Genomic DNA, 22516 nt, shown 5'->3' on the forward strand with positions numbered 1-22516 from the left:
TTTAGTTTCCCAATTGTATCCCTATTAAAATAAAAAATATATACAAATAATTGTTGGATAAAAACTGTAATTATGAATTATTAGTAAGGACAAATTAGTCATAAAAAAAGTTAGTCTTACTTTCTCATGGGAAGGGAAAGTGAAACCCAAGTAGGAAGGAATGATTCACTTTCCCTCCTACTTTCTCATGTGCTAGGCAACGCTTTCCCATGCCTGACTTACCAAACATGGGAAAGCAATTGGTTTCCCATCCCCAAGATTCCTTTCCCATGAACCAAACGCAGTCTGAGAGTTAACCAATTATTCAGACCAAATATAAAATAATTTATAATTAACATAACCCTCCAGTTTGAATTTAAAAAAATTAAAATTACATAGAATTTTAAAATGACATAATTTAGATTTTTATAATTTCAATTCATGATAATTGAAAATTTTAGTGTTTGAATTTATGTATAAAGTTGAAGGAATCTAAGGTAGATCAAGGATGGTTCGCTGCCTTCCCATTATTGGAATAAAATTTAGAAGGTCTATCTACACAAGTCACCCTTGGTTCTTCAACGCTTACCACACGATATATAACTTTCCACTTTAATAATGATAATTTCCCTATATTTGATGGCTAACAATAATAATGTTCCCTTCATCCTCACAAAATAGTAAATTCTTAATTCTTAAAAAAATGGACTTTTGCGATACTTGGAAAAAAAACAAAAAAAACAAAAAAAAGCAAAGGTTCATGACATGATTCGCAAGTGACCTTTTTCATTTCAATTAATGTTAACTTTTTCATGATTCGCATAATATATAATAATGCCCCCCCTCAGGGCAAATTTGTAAAGATGAAACATTATTGGTTTTTTGGAACTTCCTCAATTCAACATATCATGTCATATGCTTTTTTGTTTTTTGTTTTTAGAGGATTAGGTACACAACACCGCATAATTGACATCATTGTATTCAGTGCATGCCTCATGTGTAATAAGTCTTTTGGAATTTGATTTTACCACTTTCCGTCCAATGTGAATTCTTTTGATTATGGGATTAATTTTGATGTCATTGGACTATATGTTGAGAAATTATAACGGCTAAAAGAGGTTTTAAAAAAAGTTATTTGGCTGGCTCATGTCATTGATGAAATTCATTTACAATCTGTATCATTGGTACTCTTTATTCTTATTGATCTAATAAAATTCTATCGTATTTTTATAAAAATAAAAAAAAATAAGATCACCACAATGGTTGGGGTAAACAAACAAAGAAGCAAGATCATCATGAAAATAATTGACACTTTTAGTTGTATTAATTACTTCCTATAAGATTCCCAAAATCTCAATATCCGGAGACAACTAAGGTTTACAATTGTGTGCAGCAATACAATCCACAAGATTATCACAAAGAACTTGTAAATAATACGAAGCCAATAAAAAATAATTTTGAATTTTAGAAAATTAAAATATCATTATTGTTGACAATAAATAAATAAATAAATATCCAATGACCAAAGTAAATGCCAATGTCGGCTTATGTTATTGATGGTGGAGCAACACACACATGCATGCACACAAAATAATGTGAGATTAATAGTGAACTTTCCCGTGATAAAATTGAAAGAAAATAGAAAGAAAAAATATTGTGAGCATGAATATAATATGGGATTTGTATAATAATATTTCCCATCACTGGAATGGAAAGTGAAGGGCGAGTCATGCATGGGACAATTCGTAAGCGGCTTTACTGTTTCACAACGGGACATTTTTGCATATTCCTTGGTGCTAGTGGCGTCGTTTTCTCTCAAATTTACACATGTTTCATTTTAACTAGGTTTTTATTTTTCCCATAATTTTAACTAAGTATTTATCTCTCTCAGTATGCGACATTCTCAATATCATATCTTATACGGTCTCAAAAATAATGATCCAAACTTTACAAACCACCGATAAATAAATAAATAACTTTAATGGCATTGAAACACAAACATTGGTGGATTCATAGGTGGTTCCATGCTCGATCACGCATATATAGGAGTTCTTCTTGAACTCCGCTCTATTATATTTTATCAGAAACGCAATTACGATCAACTGTAACTGGCACCCTGTCGAAGCTTTACTCTCTAGTCCCAACCAAACCAAGCCATCATGCCATCGCCCACCTCTATTAATATTCCTTCCTCTAGAAAACCTCGGATCTTCATATGCCCTAATTCTGGTGATGCTAGATGTCACCTCAGAACTCTCCACAACATCATCAGCAAACACACGGATATGTTCCTTGCTTATATCAGATAAAATGATGACAACGTGCTGCTCAACCTCAACAACCATACCAATTGCACCTTCCTGAGTACCAGATACAACTTTCACATGATTCCCAGACTGGCGCATCAACCCACTGTTACAGTCCTCCACTTAAATCTTGATTTGTTCTCATGAGGAATCAAACCCACAATCGCAAGTTCGCCCTAATCACTGGGCTACCCAAGGGTGGATATGTATCTATATATTGTTATTTCATCAACTATAGAGTAAGTACATATGAAAACACCCCCCTAAAATTGCAATAAATATAGATGATTATTGTTTTTAAAAACACTTAATGTTTCTCACGTTTACTTCTCAAGGTTCAACCAACTGAACTCCTTTTTTTTAATGCACACATTGCATTTGAGCTGGTTGCTTATCAATTGATTTAAAAAAGAAAGAAAAATTAGAGAATCCTTATTTTGTGGATGAAATTTGAGATAAATCAGGGGATCCAGCTCCATCAATTATTTAATGAATTACCAAATATGATATTTGTACTATTTATCAATCATTTACAATTGGAATTTAAAATAAAACTTGCACTACCGTCGAATCAAAGCAAGTGAGATTGGGTATAAAAAATCAGTCAAAAACTCAACTCAGAAGTTGTTTTGACTTGTTCTTGTAATCTTGTTTAACGTACTTATTTAAGATACATATAATTGCGGTTGCGTGTAATTACCAAGCCCGGTCCCCTTTCTCTACGCTTTCCACTCGTTATGTCAAAAATAATTCGACCACTCCCCAACTAACTAGACGGAGCAACATCAACGTCCGATCGAACACCCATCTACCTATCAACCACGTGGCAAAATCCCGAGCAAAGTTGACAACAAAAAAACCTAGCCGAAAAGCAGAGGATCCAAAATCAGTGAGAGAAGAGAACTGAGCAAGAAGAAAGAGACGTTCCGGAAAAAGAGTCATACATTACTTGGCTACTTCTTCTGTGTTTACATCTCATTTTTTTCATTTTTCCAAAATTTTAAAATTCCGTTTCCTTTTTTCGCCGACACAACGTATGCACAGTGACATACACGCACTTTATTTTTTAATTTTTTGTCTCTCTTAATTACTCAAGCTTCGAATCTCCATCGCACTCCCTCTGAGACTCTGACCCTTTTCTTTAATGGCAATGCCTCTTATTACTGATGGTCGTCTCCTACTCCAACTACCACTACCCGCAGCCCTACCATTTGGTTTTCTCTTCCTCTTCTTCGCCTGCGCCTCAATGGTTCTATTGCATGAGCCTCGCCTCACCTGAACTCTCTCTCTCTCTCTCTCTCTCTCTCTCTCTCTCTCTCCCTGCTTCTAAACGCTATAATGGCTGATCGCAACTTCGCTCACTGGCTCTCTGTACCTCGCTTGCTCACTGGGTTTGTGTTAATTGCTTCGACCTTTGCTGTTCTGCCTCTCGTTAGTGGCACCACTGATGCTTCAGATGGTATGCCTTTTATTTTGTAAAAAAGTTTTAAGCTTTAATCCCGGGAAGCTTCTGATTTATGGATTTGGTGGTGTTGATTGGCAATGTGGATTTTTGGATAGAAAATGGACTTTGACTTGGGGGTTTTTTGATTTTGTGATCTATGTATGCATTTTTTCCTTCAAAGATGAAAACTTTAGACCTCGTTTGGTTCCTGAGTAGAAAAAAAAGTAGGAAAATGAAGATACACAGGCCTTTTATCTTTTTTCCTGTTTAATGTTGATTTGCTTCGTGGAAAAATGAGAAATTTACCATAACTTGGCTAAAGCTCAGCTCAGGCCTGATTGCACAGAGGAATCTAAGCTTGATACTCTTCCCCATTTTTCAAAATTTCGATTTCTTTTACCAGATAGGAAAGAAATGCAGGGTACATGTAGCAAAGCTTTTGCAACAAATTTGCGTGCTTTTAAAAAAGTGTTGTTCTTTGCTTTGTAGTTCAAGCACTTCAGGTTTTGTACACATCGGTAAACAGTCCTTCTCAGCTAACTGGTTGGAAAATTAGTGGCGGTGATCCATGTGGAGAATCATGGAAAGGGGTAACTTGTGAGGGCTCAGCTGTTGTTTCAATGTATGATTCTATATTTTGAAAATGCGGCTTTGAATTTATACAATTAATTCAACTGGTTTATTGACATTGTTAATGTGTCTTATTGTTGTTATAACAGAGAGGTTTCGGGGTTAGGTCTCAGTGGAACTATGGGATACTTGCTTTCTGACCTGTTGTCATTGAGAAAATTGTGAGAATATTATCATCCTGTTTTTCTTATGATTTTTTTTGGGGACTTTTCCGAGTATAACAAATTCTATCATTTTCATTGATTTTCTGAGTTGTTAATATTAAGTTCTTTGTGTTCCTCAGTGATTTGAGTGACAACAATTTTCATGATACACTCCCGTATCAGCTACCTCCAAATCTTACAAGCCTGTAATGATCATTCATTAATTTATTCTTTCTTTCGTTTGGAAGTTGTTTTCATTGCCAACTATGATACTCAAAATTATTATTTTTTCTTTTCTTTTTTGTGTATGTATGCACAGAAATCTTGCAAGGAACAACTTCACTGGGAATTTACCTTATTCCATTGCTAACATGGTTTCTCTCGGTTATTTGTGAGTTTACAGTATTGAACTTTAAGAATTGTTACTTTCTTATGCATTCCATGAGGCTGTTCTGACATGTTTCTGAAATCCATGTTCTTAGGAATGTTAGCCATAATTCACTATCCCAGTCAGTTGGTGACATTTTTGCTAATCTTGCGGGCCTTGCAACCTTGTAAGATACCTTACTCTAGCGATATATATATATATTTTTTTCATAAGCATTCTGATAGCTTGATGTCATGAATATTTTGCCTGCGTTGTCTAGAATTCTTTTTTTGAAAACTTTTTTCATATAATGGGCCACTATGCTTTTCCGTGCAGGGATCTATCACTTAACAACTTCTCTGGTGATATTCCTAATTCCTTCACTTCATTGACCAATCTTTCTTCCCTGTGAGTTTCTTGAAGTGCTGATTTCTTGTGAAATTTCTGTTTGTGAATATTATGCTATTTATTTTCTATCACTTGTAATGACATCTCAATTTGTGCCAGCTATGTGCAGAACAATCAATTGACTGGTTCTCTCAATGTTCTTACGGGTTTGCCATTGACTACTTTGTAAGTGTGTTTTCCCTACTTAGTTTGGCATTTATGATTCTACTACCTACTCTTATCTTGTTATGCACATTATCTTGAACAGAAATGTCGCCAACAACCATTTCAGCGGGTGGATACCACACGAGCTTAGTTCAATTCATACTTTCATGTAAGTGCCATTTTTATTCAATGCAGATCTTTATTTAGTGCTCAACTTTTTAAGCATGTCTAATTTGACCCTTAAAAATTGAAATAGTTATGATGGAAATGCTTTTAAAAATGGTCCTGCTCCTCCACCGCCACCGTATAACCCACCTCCCCCAGGAAGATCCAATAAGAATCACAGTCATTCTGGATCTGGAACACATCCAGAGCGTTCTGATGGAAAATCACGCAATTCAAAAAAAGGGCTGACAGTTGGGGCTTTGGTAGGGATAATTCTGGGTTCTGTTGTTGTTGCTCTCATTATCTTACTTGCTCTTGCCTTTTGCATTCGCAAAAATAAAGGGGAGGACCGTGTTGCAAGAGCTTCAGGGGGAAGTCTCTCTGTTCCCACAAGTAATGGTAGAATCTCTTTTCCCACCCCTATTTTTTTCCTTTAATTTTGGACTTTGGCTTTTTAATATACAGGAATATAAGTTGAGAGGCATGTGATTTCTTTAAAACTAGATTAATTTTTTATTGCAACACTCAAAAGTTTTGATAGTTTTCTGACAATGACTAGCATATATTTTTTTCCCAAAAAGTCAGAGCTAAAGCTTACCTATATTTGCAGGTGTATGGTCTTCTCTAAGCATCTTAACCATTTCAATGTTGCATCCTGTTCTATTTTGCAGTAAACACTGAGATGCAAGAGCAGAGGGTAAAAAGTGTGGCTACTATAACTGATCTCAAGCCCCCACCCGCAGAAATATTGGTGGTTGATAGGTTACATAATAAAAATGGATCAATAAAAAGGATAAAATCGCCTATCACTGCTACTCCTTATACGGTTGCTACTCTCCAAACAGCAACAAATAGCTTTAGTCAAGAATTTCTTGTTGGTGAAGGTTCCCTTGGTCGTGTATACAGAGCAGAGTTCCCTAATGGAAAGGTACCTTTGTTTATGTATTGTTGTTTTCTTCCTTTTCTTTAAAACAATGTTGTATGGACGTGTTTAAAACTAGTGATGGTTGGATTAGCTAATGTAACAAATATTTCCATTATAAGAGATCGATGGTTCTGCCATTACTTTTAGCTGGTGGGAACTGTGCAAGGGTCCTGAATCTCATTCTCTCTCCCTACATGATACAAACGCGCACACACACATTGATGTATGTATGTATCTTTATTTGCTTTTGTCTTTGCTGTGTGGAGTGTGACTAATCTTAACGGTCGCATTGTTCAAAATATTGATGACCTTTTACTTATTTAGTTTTTATGATGTGCAAATGCTCAACGCAAGTAAAAAGTTAAAATAAGATCAAATTTAGTTTGTCACCCATGATATAGACTTCAGTCTTCAATAGTAATAGATGGAGTTATCTCCACCATATACTTCTTGCCCTACTTGTTGTACTTACCGTCACTTGCTAATTAGGGTCAACTATATTTTGGCACCCTGAGCTCCGACTTCTATTTGAGGTTGATTTCTCCTGTAGTACCAAATAGGACTAGTGGCACATCAACTAATCTATTTTTCTTCTATTTTTCCTACTAGATAATGGCCATTAAGAAAATTGACAATGCAGCACTATCCTTACAAGAGGAAGATAATTTTCTTGAAGCTGTTTCAAATATGTCGCGTTTGAGGCATCCAAACATTGTTACACTGGCCGGATATTGTGCAGAGCATGGACAGCGTCTTCTAGTCTATGAGCATATAGGAAATGGGAGCTTGCATGACATTCTTCATTTTGCTGAAGATGGCAGTAATACTCTGACTTGGAATGCCCGTGTTAGGGTAGCACTTGGCACAGCTCGAGCTTTAGAGTAAGTTACAACTTACACGTATATGAAATTTAAGCCTCTCTCTCTCTCTCTCTCTCTCTCTCTCTGTGTGTTTGTGTGGGTGTGTCTGTTTGCACACCCTCACACGTGGATTAAAGGTGCATAATGATTACTCAAAAACACTTCTTAAGTTAAAGACCTCTTCTGCCTGCCAGGTACTTGCACGAAGTTTGCTTACCTTCTGTTGTGCATAGAAACTTCAAGTCAGCAAATATTTTACTTGATGAAGAGCTCAATCCCCACTTATCTGACTGTGGTCTAGCTGCTCTGACGCCAAACACAGAGCGACAGGTAAATGGATGGAGTTAAATATGGGTTGTGAGCAGTCCTCATACTTTTGTCCAAATGATTAATTCAACTTCATGATTCACAGGTTTCAACTCAGATGGTAGGTTCATTTGGTTATAGTGCTCCTGAATTTGCCTTGTCAGGAGTGTACACTGTAAAAAGTGATGTCTACAGCTTTGGGGTGGTGATGCTTGAGCTATTGACTGGTCGCAAGCCACTAGACAGGTATACCTGTCCCACTTTACTGAATTGTCAGGTTTATGATCTGGAGTTTCTTGATTTCATTTTAATGTTGATTAATAGTTTCCCTTTTTCCTCAAATTTTTCTACTTTTTTAGTTCAAGAGTGAGGTCAGAACAATCCCTTGTGAGATGGGCTACTCCCCAACTCCATGATATAGATGCCCTAGCAAAAATGGTTGATCCTGCACTAAATGGCATGTATCCTGCGAAGTCTCTTTCACGTTTTGCTGACATCATTGCCCTCTGTGTTCAGGTAACTTCTTTATGAATGATAATACCAATTAGTTGCCCTCTTATGGCCTTTAAGAGCAGCTTAATACTTGGTAGTGATGGTTTAAAAACTAGGGAATTCTCAAAAATCACTTTAAATAAATGGCTTTAAATATATTCCTTGTATGTCACCTTAAATAAATTCCCATATCTCATCTTTTATAATAACCAATTTACATTATTGGTCTTTTTGCATAGCCGGAACCTGAATTTCGGCCTCCCATGTCTGAAGTTGTACAAGCACTGGTGCGCTTAGTGCAAAGAGCAAGCGTGGTCAAAAGACGTTCCAGTGACGAATCTGGTTTTTCATACAAGACTCCTGATCATGAAGCAATTGACATGTCATTTTAAGTGTCCCTGCCATCCTTTTTTCCCTTTTTGCCTGCTTTCTTCTGCTGGGAAAGATTCTAGCAGATTCGAACCCAACCGTAGTGAAGGAGACAAGTGCCTTTTCAACCACACCACTTGGGTGTGGTGTCATCGCAGCCATCTTAAACGTGCTGGTATTTGCTGTTTCATGTACTAGCTACCATGTGTGGAGGTGAGGGATGGCTGAAGCACATAGTTTCAAGATATTTGCAGTTTTATATACAGAGGCCAGGGTTTGGATAAAACACACAGAAGCGGAGAGGAACATGCGATATGTACTAAACTTAGATGAAAAATATATGTAATTATGATTCATAGAGTTATTTGCACATAATAAGAAGCCTGAAAATCACTGTCAAACAATGCAATGCAATGCAAATAGTTGCAAATATTCTGATAGAATTTGGGTCAGATGCCTGCTGGAACTTGGCAGATAATTTTATCTTGTTTCGGCAGATTTATATTTCTGAAAGCCATGTAAATCAACTTCTTATTTTCTTTCATTTTATGCGATAGAAACTAGAGGCAATGCAAAATGTGATTGATGATGTAGTACACTCACATGATGGCGTATTTGATGTTGAAATAGTCTGCATGAAAAGTAAATAATTGTAAATTAAATTATGAGTTACGATAGAAACCTTCAAAATTCAATTATAATCAGCAGCCAAAATAAAGTCAGTTATAATTCGAATTGATAAGGATAATAATAGAAACCTTTTTTTAAAAAGGGTAAATGGTTGAAAACCCCCCTAGACTATTTGGCTTGTCGAAATGTCCACCCTGAATTTTTTTTTCAGCCAATTTAGCCTTCGTATTAAATTTAATCGCCAATTTAACACCTACCGTCAAGTTTCTACACTTCCATCCAATTTTCCGTCAATTACAAGGGTAAATTTGTCATTTTACAAAGTACAATATTAATAAAAATTAAAAAAAAATGTGAAAACAAAAAATAGGCTAAACTTAGATCTATTTTTCCAAAAACCTATTTTCTGGGTTTTCTTCATAGATGGTGATGTTTTCTCTGTTTGCTTCTCTAATGGTGGGTTTTGATATGAAATTTCTCAGTTTTTTTTGGTTTATGAGTATCAATATATTGGACTAGCTGAGGATCTGGCGCTAATGGCGGAAGAGGCCGACGTTCCGGTGGAGCAGGTTGAGCTTGGACTAGCTGAGGATCTGGCGCCACTAGCGGTGACGATGCAGAGGTCGGAACCAATTGTGACGGCGTAGTCGACGTCGGCTATGATCTTGGTGAGGGGGACAAAGGCGGCAGCGTGCTGGAGGTCGAGCATCTCGCCGCAGAGCTTCTCGAGTTTGGTCTGGGTGAGGATTGGTTTGGGCGAAGGCCATAACCAAGTTGCCGACGCCGATGACGGAGAACTTGGTGTGGCACTTGGTGGAGGAGGGAGAGGCGGCGTCGGAGATGGGCTTGAAGAAGGCTTGGGTTCAACCTTGTCGTCTGCACTGCGTGCAGAACTTAGGTATTCAACGATTTTATGGAGATAAAAGTCTCGATGCTGTAGTTGTTGATTTTGAAAAAAAATCCTATTTATTTCATAACCTTGCTAATCTAGTGGTTGATGATGCGGATGAAAATGGATCCAGCTTTGGAGCAAGGTATGAAAAAGGAAAAAGAAATTGCAAAAATTAAGTGAAGTGAAGTGATTTAAAATTTAAAAAGAAATTGAAAAAGAAACAGCGGATGAAGTGATTTAAAATTTAATTATTTTAAACTTAAAAAATTAAATTTTAATTAAACAGTGAGTCATGTGCCTTCCATGTGACTTTTAGACAGAAAATTGGATGAAATTGCATGACAACTAACGTCAGGGGCTAAATTGACCATTTAAAATAATCTGAGTGCTAAATTGGCTGAAAAAAAATTCAGGGTGGACATTTCGACAAGCCAAATAGTCCAGGGGGGTTTTCGACCATTTACCCTTTTAAAAAATGTCTAAGTTTTTAAAAGCTAATCTCATTGGCCATTGCGAAATTGCTATCCTAAACTCGACCGCAGACAATCTTCAAGAATACAGACAAGAAAATCAAAATAGAAAACGGCAAAGTCCTGGTTGGACAACTCCAATTCGTTCTTCCATTTGTTGCAATTTGCGGACATTAATTTTAGCAATAGGACCCGAAGAGCAGACTTATCGCACTCGTTACGCTTCCGGCTTCTTAGCGTTTCTTCCTCAGGCTCTCTCTCTCAGCTCTTGGGGCCAAATCCAGAGGAGCCGAGCACAAATCAATGTCCTTAAACGCCATTCAAGTTAAACCAGTCTCAGAAGAAGAAGAAGATGGACCTTCAGCTCAGCCCGACCCCAACACCTCCTATCCCAGCCTGTTGCATTACCGCTCCGGCTCTGGCTCCACCACTCCGAGGAGCCGCCAATCCTCACCTGGTAACTCGCCGCGACTCGGCCCCACTCGATTCGCCAACTCGGACACGTGTGATTCACAATATACGCCGTTGTTTTTGGGGTTCGATAAGGAGCTGAAGATGCAGAGGAGGGCCAAGAGGAAAGTAGGGAGGGCTTGGTATAGCAGAAAGCGAGTAAAGTTTGTTGTGGGTGTGATTGGATTATTGGTTTTGTTTTTCTTGATGAATTGGGTTATGCTTTTACGGCTACAAGATCATGGGCTCCATTCTGAATCTGGATTTTCCGGGAATTCGTCTGTGGCTTCGGTATCGGTTACTATTCGGGTATGTGCATGTTGGGAAAGTTTAAAATTTTCTTGGTTCAACTCTAAACTATTGAATTTGAGGTATATTTTTCATTGAGGTATGATCGATTGCTTTGCAATTTGGTTAGTCAATGTGATTCAGGTATTTGAGAAAGAACAGAATTGTAGATTATATCAAAGAAACATATGCCTTTTCATTATTGCCTCAATAAAGGATGGTGATTTTGCTAAGTATAGCCTTCAGGTTATCAAACTGTCAAGCGTGACTTGCTGTAATTGCAATAAGATTGTTCATGGAAATAGAGTTGCCGTCAGATTTGATTGGTCATGTTCTGTCAAAAGGTTCAAACTAATATCCCTAATATTATGTACATGAGTTGATGTCGGAATGAAATTGTTAAGGGCCAGTTTAAGTTACGGTAAGTTTTTGGTTTTCAGACCCTTTTTTGATATTTAAATTTTATAAAAAGTTTAAGAGATAGAGGAAAATACATGAGAGAAATGAGGGAGGGAGGTGAGATATGAGAGATGCGAGGAAGAAATGAGGGAGAATACACAAAACTAAAACTAAGAAATACATGTAAAATTATTTTTGGTTTTTATTTTATGAACTATACCATGTACATTTTCTTATCTTTCCCTCACATCACATCTATACTCTTTCTTCTCACTATTTTCTCATTTTTCCTTTCCTATATTTAATTAAAAATAAAAAGAAAAATTGAAAATGAAACATTACGGATCCTAAGATTTTCCTTTTTGGCTCTTACTTGGTATGTTTGCAGGAAAAATGGAGAAAACTTGGTAAAGAAAAAAAGGCATGGAAAGGTAATTACGGAAGGATGTTGGATTTAGCTGCGCATGCGTTGGCAGAGGTACTCTCCTCTGGTTAACTGGAATTTCAGATTAGTTAGTTAAGGCAGGCATTAATTGATGATGTCTCGTTCTAATCACTTGTTGTGGCTGATTCATTGATATGATGCAGGGACTGAATAAACCTGAGCCGAAAGATTTGTGGCTGGAGCCATTTGTTCCTGCTTCTTCTTGGAAACCTTGTGCTGACCAACGGAGCTGGGAACCTAATGGTATCTCTCTCTCTCTCTCTCTCTCTCTCTCTCTCCCTCTCTCATGTAAGTGTGGATGGAAGCACATATTTCATGCAAGTCCTTATCTATGCATTTTAAAGATTGCAAAACTAATGGATTAAGCTGGCTCTAACATTCATTTTCTGTGGTACGTTATAGAGGGAAAGAATGGATACATTTTGGTCACTGCAAACGGTGGAATGAACCAGCAGCGAGTAGCTGTAAGTGATGCTTGAGGCACTCACAGCTGTTTTTAGGATTACTTGTGTGCAAATTCTATGAACTTGCACCGAGTCATAACTTAGGAAACATAAACATAGAATGTGGTTCTATGGGGCCTTATTTTGATGTGAGTTCTATTTCTTTACCTAATAGTATTTTATTTGGCTACAGGTTTGCAATGCTGTCACTGTTGCACGATTACTCAATTCAACCCTGGTTGTTCCCAAATTTTTGTATAGCAGTATATGGAGAGATGTGAGGTGACCTATTTCTTCCTTCTTCTTTTTTTCCACTCAAGAATTTTTCTTTGTTTCTTGTGCGTATGGTTTATGTCAGTTTTGTAATAAGAGAAAGCTGCATTTAACTTCTGGATTCAAAACTTGAATGGGTTGGAGGGTTGTTGGGGTTGATTCTAATAATTGCTTCATTATTCATATTCATATTCATATTGACCATGGTTAGAATAATAATATTCATTTGTGCGTTCTTCAAATAATTAATTGCTTTTCCTGGTCTGCTGGGTATGAAATGAAAGTTTCTAGCTCCAAATGCTTTCATGTGCCCCAGTTATTTGGGATATCTCCATTATAATTTTACTTTAGGTTTTAAAAAAAAAAAAATTAATATAATTGTTTTATTAGTGGCTTTGGCGTTTTGTAATTTCTTACTGTTGACTTTTCATCATGCGTTATTTGGGACATCTCCATTATCATTTTTCTTTAGTCATTTTCTTTTCAACTTTTTTTATTTAAAAAAAAAAAATTGTTTTATTAGTGGCTTTGGCGTTTGTGATGACTTATTGTTTTCCTTTGAAATAATAATAATAATGTGTTGATTATACTAACTTCATGTATAACTAGTGATTTATTTTTAATTTTTGTTAATCTCATATTTTTGCCTTTAAAATTAATGACAACAAGTTGTATGATTTCATAGTCAATTCGGCGATATCTATCAGGAGGAGCATTTTATTAAATACTTGACTCCTGATATTCGGATAGTGAAGGAACTCCCTAAGGAGCTACAGTCACTAGATTTGGAAGCAATTGGTAGTGTTGTAAGTCCCTGAGTGAAATTAAATATTCTTAACCATCAAAGTGTTTGCTTCCGTGATGAGTATGTTTCTACTTGTTACAATTTGTTCCAGGTGACAGATGCAGACATCCCCAAAGAGGCAAAGCCAAGTTTTTACTTAAAAAACATTGTCCCTATTCTACTTAAGAACGGAGTTGTACATTTTCTTGGATTTGGGCATCGCTTGGCATTTGATCCAATACCATTTCAGTTGCAGGTACACAATAAGCTTCTAAAACCCTACCTTTAAGAGTTTCTGGCTAGGAAATTTTTAGTGGATTTTCATCCTCTTCCTCCCCCAGTTTCACTTTGTTGCTTGCATACCATTTTTCTTTTTCCACTCTTCCTAATTGAGGAACTTCATCTAGAGACTTCGATGCAGATGTAATTTTTATGCTCTTCAATTTGTCCCGAAGATACAAGAAGTTGGTGCTTTACTTCTTCAAAGACTGCGTCAAAATGAAGGTCACCCTGGACCTCTGGATCGTTATCTGGTTGGTTCATATGCAAAACGAATCAAGAAAGATAAAAGTCATTCTAAGAAAGCTTCCAGATATCTCGCTTTACACCTGAGGTTTGAAATAGACATGGTAGCTCATTCTTTGTGTGAGTTTGGTGGAGGTGAAGAAGAGAGAAAGGAGTTGGAAGCATATCGTGAAATCCATTTCCCTGCATTGACAGTTCTCAAGAAGACTACAATGTATGCAGTATATCATTTGGTTGGTGTACTTATTTTTTGCTAGTTCATAATATCATAATATGATATTAATGGTAGAATGAGAGAAGCCCATTTGGTTTAAGGGTTTCTGTTCTTGCACTTAGCATTTTACACATGCTTTTTAGCTGATCAACGAGATTGAATTTTATGGTCTTATCAAAGTTTCCTACGCGTTTCAGGCTGCCTACTCCTGCAGAGCTCAGGGAAGAAGGCTTATGTCCTTTAACACCTGAAGAAGCAGTACTTATGCTTGCTGCTCTTGGTTTCAACCGTAAGACACATATATTTGTGGCAGGTTCACAATTATATGGAGGGAGATCAAGGATGAATGCTTTGACGAGCTTGTATCCTAAATTGGTGACTAAAGAAAATTTGCTTACACTGACTGAACTTGAACCTTTCATGAATTTTTCATCCCAGGTAATAAGATGCTGTCAAACGTTAAGATTATTCCATTTCAATTTTACTGCAGCTTTTACATGACTAATTCAGTTCCTTCTGTAGTTAGCAGCACTGGACTTCATAGGCTGCACTGCTGCCGATGCATTTTCCATGACTGATTCAGGAAGTCAGTTATCGTCCTTGGTATCTGGTTATCGAATATACTATGGTGGAGGAAGAATGCCAACGATACGACCAAACAAACGCAGGCTTGCCAGCATCTTTATGAAGAACTCCACTATTGAATGGCGTGTGTTCGAGCAGAGAATTAGAAAGGCAGTTAGACAAACCAAACATGTCCAACCAAGGCCCAAGGCAAGGAGTGTGTATAGGTATCCACGGTGTGACGAGTGTATGTGTAACATGACAATAACCACCTGATTATTTTTTCATGCCTGCCTTCAGTTGTGTCATGCTCTTTTTGATGACTTAGCGTATCTGAGTCTTTGACCCGACGAATCGGAACGGCCAGGACTAACAATGGGGAGGTGGTGCCACATGAGTGTTCACCTTGTTTCTAATTCAATTGTAATATGGAATCTTCATCATGCTTTGTATTCTAACCATTGTTCCAATCATAATCTAAATCATTCAAATACCATTCATCAAATCTTTTTGGACTTTACTTATCATGGGTCCCTGTTATTTGAAAAGAAAAGGGACTTTCTCCAATTTAGTCGTGCGAAAAGGTGTTTTTTTTTTTCTATGGGTCTGCCTTGTGAGAAGGTTATTTGAGCGCCTATAAAAGCAGGCAAGTATGAGGTACCCAGGTAGATCTTTTATTTTCATAAAATTCCGGATTGCATTAAAACAAATTATGAGGGCTTTTAAGCTCCTCTAATATAAGCAACATCATATTGGCATCAATTTCTGTTGTATTGATTGGCCTAAATTTTGTATTCAAATCGTTGCACAAGGAAATGCATGTGAGAGAAAGCCAACATTTGCGTGCATTGGATTTCCTTAAGCATGGCTTCTAACAAGTATAGCAATAGATAGTGCAAATGAAAGCTAACACTTCTCATGTGTTTGATGTCGAAACGGGGAAAACTGATAAGGGTATCCTCACAATATGATTTAAACTTCCTGTAAGAACAATTTCGCCAAATGTAAAGCCATCCATTGCTTGTGTCACTTTAACTTGTATATGTAGCTCTTGGCTGCCTTGTGGAGCAATTCTAAACCAAGTTGGACACAGATCTACTATTGTCCCATTCGGTGACAAAGCAGAGCAAAGGTAAGTCTCTGGCTTGCTCCCTACGTTTGTGAAAGTCCGTCGAACGATTTGAGACCCCTTCAATGCTGATAATGTTACTGAAGGAAGGTTCAGATTGGCTGGATGGTCAAGTGTGTTGTTGCACAATTCTCCAGTGGCATTTCTAGTTGTAGCTGGATTGATCTCAGGTAATGAACACAAGAAACTGATATAATCTTCATATCCAGAAGACAAGACTAGACCGGGGTCCATGGCACGGCTAGGACTGACAAAGCCAGCTCCGAAATCGAAAGGGGTGGAGGGATATGAACTGCCTATATCGGATCCTTCAGCCATTATAAATTCTCCGTCACCGTCATACTTTGTGGCAGTGGTGGAAATTGCAGATGTAATCATGGATGGAGTCCATGAAGGATTGTACTGCTTGATAAGTGCTGCTATGCCGGCCACATGAGGTGTTGCCATGCTTGTACCAGATAGTAGTGCAAAATTGTATCCTAAACAACCAAAACCCCCCAAGTTTTGTTAACTCTTGCTTTTCTATTAAGGTATTGCAAGAAAAGCACCAAAAAAGAAGAAAAAATTAAGTTGCAACTTCTACTTACCTGTTAATGTGGGTTCTAAGGCGCTGATGGGGCTCCAAGCTGCCCAAATTTGGTGCCCTGGGGCAAGGATATCAGGCTTTAGTACATCACAGGGAATTCTGGAGCTGTTTATGAAATCTGGTCCCCTCGAAGATAATCTGCTTACAACGGGTGCTTGGCCCATGAAAGAAGCAACTCTTCCTTCTCCAATAGCTGCTTTTGCTGCAAACCTAGTAGCAAATCCTTTCTCCTCCTTGCAAGTTTCTTGTTCATAGTATTGTAGAATAACCTATAATTTATTATCAATTCTTGTAAGATTCTGCTAGTTCTGATTAGGCTAAGGTTCATGGGGAAATATGATAATGTTGTTAATAATAGATACCTGGACATTGGTTACGTTTGGGACCATAATACCAGAAACACCAAAAGGAATAGGTTCTGCAATGAAATCACCATAGTTTGGATTTGCAACCAGAACAAAACCCATAAATCCTAGAACTTTTGCTGTGTTGATGATGGCGGTGATGGTGGATGTCCTGTTATAGAAGCCCTCCGAGAAGGTGCAGATCACAACACTACCTTGCACCACATTGGGGTCCAATGCTTCTGGATATTGACACTCTTCAACATACGGTGGAGTCCTTGGGAATGATCCACTTGCCTTAAGTACATCCTTAGCCAAAACCAACTTATGCAGAAGTAAACCATATCCAAAAGTTGGTCCTGAAAGAGAAACAGATAACCAATTCAAGAAACAGTTATGGATGAATTTGAACCACATTGGTCTAGTTAAGATGTTCTTGAAACTAAGATATTAGTACCTGATAATCCCACACCTTCAATCTTTGTGCCATTTCCAAGAAGAACAGAACCAGGATAAGTTCTATCTGTGCTGGATGAAGCCACACCCACAGCCCAGGGGCTATAAGACACTACGCTTGAAGGAGCTGGCCCTTGATTACCTGCTGCTTGCACCACAAAAATCCCAGCTCGTCGAGCAAATAACATGGCAATATCAAACGTGCTTAAGAAGGTCGCCGTGTCTTCTGGCGGTTCATCTGGTCCTACAGAGAGTGTTAGGATGTCCACTCCATCTAGAACTGCCTGTTGTTGCACAAAGGAAAAGATATACAGGCGAGCACGCACGCACACACACACACACCAGAAAGAAACTGCTGCTTGTTATGGAACTAGCTAGTAAGTTTCTACATTGCTTAGATGTCTAGTTGATTGGGATAATCTATCAGGCACTGAAAGATAAAAGTCTAGAATATGAGTACTTACTTGATCAATTGCTGAAACCACATCCGTTAAAGTTCCAACTGTAGGATACACAGCTTTATATATAGCAATTCTGTTACAAACTAAAATCAACACTCAAAAGAAGCCAGAAATGTTTTAATTGAAGTCTGAAATAATCTTGAGGTTGCTGCAACAAGCAATAGACAACACATACCGTGCACGCGGTGCCATCCCACTGGCTCGTCCATAGTAGAAGCCATTCACAACCACCGGAACTCCAGCATTTCCAGCGGCAATTGATGCCACATGACTGCCATGACCGACTGCATCAAAGGGTGAAAGAAAATCCACTGTTGAGTTAAGTGTGGCAACAGCTTGAGCCCCAGCAGAGAAGAACTTTGCTGAAACTATTTTTCCATTGCATGAACTTGCTGGAAATCGAGGACCCGTCTTGCAAGCACCCAAAAAATGAGAAATATTGGAGGTGAAAGGGTTTAGAGGATCATAAGCAAAACTCGGGTGTGTGGGGTTAATGCCTGTATCCACAAAACCAATCACAATTCCTTCACCGGCATTGTGATCATCTCCTCCTTCTTGTGTCCATACTCCTTGGGGTAATCCTAGGAATTGAGGGGTGTATGTTGTCATCAACTTAGCTCCTCTGTCTCTCTCAACCAACTTCACTCTTGGAGCTTCTTTGAGCTTTTGTGCCTGTAATATTAATCATAATAAAGTTTATTATTGGCTCAAACTAATTATATGGGAAGAATTTAAAATTAGATAATACGTGAAGTGGGAGAGGACCTGGGAAGGGGTGGTATGGACAGCAAAGCCATTTAAAATGTGTTTAAAGCTGTAAAGCTTGCTGTAGCTTCCAGTCTCCAGAGCACTCTGTAGAAGTTGGTCATGAGAATCCACCAAGCGCTTTGCATGAGCCTTGAAAACTTCACTAATCATATTATCCATGCGTGAAACCATAAGATAAAGATCATAATCACCAAGTAATTACCATAGGAAAACAAAATTAAACAAGTTGTTTGTTAATCTCACCTGTTTACGTCGAGGCGTCTTCCATCTCCATACAACGCAACTGGGTCTCCTTCCATCAAAACTATATATATTGCTCGCTCTTCTGCAAAACTAGTAAATACAACAGAAACAAGAAGCAGCGTGAAACATAATGGAGGCATTACATTGGCCCTTCCTGTCATGGTTACACTACAAACAGAGAAATATCAGGGATTATGATTTCGATTGTTTTTGGTTTAAACAATTAATTGTGGTGCTAATAAGTTCCAATATATAAGAGTCTCCAGTGATCAATCATGGACAAACATTACTTTGTCACACTTGACAGATTTAAAAATGAACAAGTTGCCATATGAGCCATGCAGACAATCAATGATTAACCGTGCCATCAATGTGAATAGGAGCTTTTTAAGAGTAAAACCAGCCCGCTTTGGACTAAGCCGTTATCATTTATTGATTATGCTCATGTTTTCAAAGTATATGTGCACGCTGTTCATGCTGCCATCTCACACCAAACAACCTTGATGAGTTCAAATCTTTTTTCCTTTTAGGGTGGGAAAAAGAGAGAAAACGATAACAAAAGTTGGGTTGTGATTGTTGATTTCAGTTATAATTCAAAATCTACCGAGTTGAAAAAAGCGGCTGTCGGACCAGATGTTTGCTGTAGTAGCATTTTCATGTGAACTTTTATCTGCGAAAATGTTTTCGCCTGCAGTGAAGCATCCCATGTTTCTTACAGCTTAAAACATACAAAAAGTTACATCCTTTTACATCTTTAACTTCTTTCTTAATATAAAATCACGGCCACCATCATTCTTTGTGTGTATATATATATATACAGTTATTCTCTTATCCGGATGTCCGCACGTTATTATCGTGCGGATCCTATTGTAAACAGGCAGGAAAACAAAGAGGGGTAGTACAAAATACACTGCGTCCGCACGATAATAACGTCCGGATGTCCGCATAAGAGAATTTCTGTATATATATATATATATTTTTTTTTTGGTCTGAAGAGCCTTCCTATTTTGGTACCAGGAAAATGGAGAAGTACAGCAGCACAGCTGTGATTGTGTCACACAGCTGTCTCATGAGTTGACTAATCTAGAAAGGTTACACAACCGCAACGTTAAAGAGAACGAGCAAAATGGATTCAGATGTTAATACTAAAAGTAAGATCCGGCAATTTGGCATAGCAATAGACAAAATGATATTCTGTCAAGATAGAGAACAAGGTTCGAATTGAATTATGTTTTGTTAAATATACAGGACCAATTTCCTAAATGTGGAGCTGGTGCATATAGCCTAAAGTCAAACTAAGGTCCTGATATCCTACTGTACAGTCCACATGACAGCAATCAAAAGTCTCGCCTCTAGCAAACCTATGCTTGCAAAGGAAGTCATTTCTTCCGCCGCTTCAGCTCTCCCTGCAAAAGGTTATGAATTCTGCTTATTCATTTTGTAGGAATCGTAGTAAAAGTAAGAGCAACAGTTACTGTAATAATTAGAACATAACGAAAAACAAAACCAATCTATTTTTAACCTTAAAAAGTTTTTGAATTGAAAAGAAAAAACCTTAAACACTGCATGAGCTTGTTATGGGCGAAAACAAATCTCATAGCCCAAAAATAACATTAAGGAATAAACAAGGAGAATGGACAATGCATGTCCATGACAAAAGCAATGCAGCATTGATCATAAATTTACAATAAACATGTAACACTGCTAGTTTAATCATGCACTCTTGTGACTGCCAGATTAAATTTGTGGTGAACCTATCACACACAAAATTGCATCTCAGAAAGAAAAAGTAATCAGACATGACGAAAAAAGAACTGAAAAGTGATTCATCAAGGACTAGACCATCACACAGATACTTGGGACGCGTGGTTTGTCAATAAATATATTTTGGAACAATTAACTAAAACTCCATTATGAGTAGCCAAACCTTTGCACCAGCTTGTGGTGATGCTGAAAATGCGTTCTGGGGCTTTTTCACATCCTCCTCAGATGAACATTCTGAACAAAGAAAGCTATCCAATTTTTTTGCTTCTACAATAGTCATGCCCACGCAAGCAGGATGGTACCTGTAAGTCCATAGTAAAATAAAAAAAAGCATCTATGAGGGTATTTAAGATGTACTAGGGGAGATTCAATAATGTTGCAACAATGACCCAAATTTCTTCCAAACAAGATTCAATAATTAAATATCATAGTATTCAGCCCATCATGGACTTCAGGAACCACTCTCAAGCATGAATATGAGCAATAAACTTCTAAGCAACAGACATGGAAATTAACCTTCATACAGCGCAATTTTTAAGTTGGTTAAAGTAGAAATATAATTTAAAGCCACCAGGAGACACAGGAAATTATTGTCAAAAGATCATTCCTTTTCTTTTCCACCTTTCCATGTTTAAATTGCTTCTTCCAAAACTTATATGTTGTCTGCATACATACTAAACAAGTGATCAAGACTGCAATTGTTAGAGCCATTAAAGATACTTTATTTAATGTTTCTTTTGGGGACAATATTCAAGTAAGACAACACAACACATCCAACAACTCAAATCTCAAAAACGCGCAATATACTAAGAAATAAAAAGAACTTGAAGAAATCACCAGTCTTTGCACCCCTCGCACTGCACCATGAGGTCATCCGGGTTATATGGCATCTCACACTTGCAATACCTTCAAAACCGACAAAAACAACCCATCAAATCCAATCCATAAACACCACATTTCCACTCAAACCAAAGCAACAGGAAAATACACTCACACAGCAACTCTGTCTGGTGTGAACGCTCCAGTAGCAGCCTTGTACTCAAATCTACAGTAATAATCTTCAGCTCCCACATTCTCAAGCTTTGTGTAGCTCTTGAAAGAGTGGACCGTACACTTGCCTTCAATGGTGTGAGCGCTCTGAACATCATAGTGGTCAGACAAGAAGAGCTCTTTGGCTCCATGGAACTGTCTGCGCCCTCCTATGGACTCCTCTGGCCTATAGTACCACCTGACTCTGACTTTCGTGTTGCCCCGGTTGTCAGCTTCAATCTTCTCGATGCGTGCCACGTACGGAGGCTTACCGGTGTCCGATGGGCGCATCAGCACGCAATCCCCAGCTGCAAAACCACAATTTCTTCAACCCATTTGGCTTCCCAAAAAAAAAAATCAAATTTTTTCTTCAACATTTTTTGGAAACAAATAAAAAGCATTGTTTTCTTTACCTCTGACGACCTTGTTGGTGCCTCTGATCGTGTACGAATCCGCGTCCCTTTTCCCCGGTCTAGTTTTGGCCATGGAGGGTCTTTTCAAGGAAGCCTTGGTGCTAGAAAATGTAGCAACTTTGAAGCAATTTTAATGGCGTAAATAGGTTTCCTTTCAAAGCCCTAAAATTTGGACACGCGGGAGGGGAGAACTCAGAACATAAACCCTAGGCGCTGGTTCTCGTGGAGACAAAAAGAAGAGAAGAAGACAGAGCACAGGCGAGTGTGACGCTTTGCCTTTATGGTAGATATCTCAGGCTCATAATACGCGTCTTAAATTTTGGCGTTAATGCCTGTTTTTTATGATGTTTTGCTGCTTCATCTCTGTCTCTTTGTATGCTTACAATTTCCACGTGTCAAAATTAAAAT

At 37.9% G+C, this 22516-nt stretch overlaps 4 protein-coding genes across 4 annotated transcripts; 2 read left to right on the forward strand and 2 right to left on the reverse strand.

Annotated features, from left to right (window-relative positions):
- Positions 1–3300: 3300 nt before the first annotated feature.
- SRF8 (STRUBBELIG-receptor family 8) lies at positions 3301–9127 on the forward strand. Its single transcript, XM_021963981.2, has 16 exons — positions 3301–3744; positions 4219–4351; positions 4449–4520; positions 4643–4708; positions 4822–4893; positions 4985–5056; positions 5206–5277; positions 5377–5442; positions 5525–5590; positions 5678–5985; positions 6258–6514; positions 7121–7392; positions 7566–7701; positions 7784–7923; positions 8037–8193; positions 8409–9127. The coding sequence occupies exons 1-16, from the start codon at positions 3624–3626 to the stop codon at positions 8559–8561; spliced, it is 2163 nt and encodes a 720-aa protein (XP_021819673.2). The 5' UTR covers positions 3301–3623; the 3' UTR covers positions 8562–9127.
- A 1201-nt stretch (positions 9128–10328) lies between these two features.
- LOC110761515 (O-fucosyltransferase 2-like) lies at positions 10329–15435 on the forward strand. The gene is made up of 10 exons (XM_021963999.2): positions 10329–11289; positions 12056–12145; positions 12256–12355; positions 12515–12576; positions 12749–12837; positions 13514–13634; positions 13725–13868; positions 14020–14351; positions 14549–14789; positions 14874–15435. Exons 1-10 carry the CDS (start codon positions 10834–10836, stop codon positions 15189–15191), a joined length of 1953 nt encoding a protein of 650 aa, XP_021819691.1. The 5' UTR covers positions 10329–10833; the 3' UTR covers positions 15192–15435.
- Positions 15436–15737: 302 nt separating this feature from the next.
- Positions 15738–19245, reverse strand: ALE1 (PA-domain containing subtilase family protein). The gene is made up of 8 exons (XM_021964002.2): positions 18903–19245; positions 18657–18801; positions 18067–18563; positions 17895–17964; positions 17432–17714; positions 16993–17333; positions 16632–16899; positions 15738–16523 (listed from the first exon to the last, which is right to left on the reverse strand). Exons 1-8 carry the CDS (start codon positions 19061–19063, stop codon positions 15832–15834), a joined length of 2457 nt encoding a protein of 818 aa, XP_021819694.1. The 5' UTR covers positions 19064–19245; the 3' UTR covers positions 15738–15831.
- Positions 19246–20039: 794 nt separating this feature from the next.
- LOC110761496 (chromatin remodeling protein EBS-like) lies at positions 20040–22436 on the reverse strand. The gene is made up of 5 exons (XM_021963980.2): positions 22109–22436; positions 21661–22003; positions 21504–21572; positions 20830–20968; positions 20040–20308 (listed from the first exon to the last, which is right to left on the reverse strand). Exons 1-5 carry the CDS (start codon positions 22179–22181, stop codon positions 20282–20284), a joined length of 651 nt encoding a protein of 216 aa, XP_021819672.1. The 5' UTR covers positions 22182–22436; the 3' UTR covers positions 20040–20281.
- Between the last annotated feature and the right edge of the window lie 80 nt (positions 22437–22516).

The sequence above is a fragment of the Prunus avium genome, chromosome 4, assembly GCF_965620075.1.
Source record: "Prunus avium chromosome 4, drPruAviu1.hap1.1, whole genome shotgun sequence".
Classification (NCBI taxonomy): Eukaryota; Viridiplantae; Streptophyta; class Magnoliopsida; order Rosales; family Rosaceae; genus Prunus; species Prunus avium.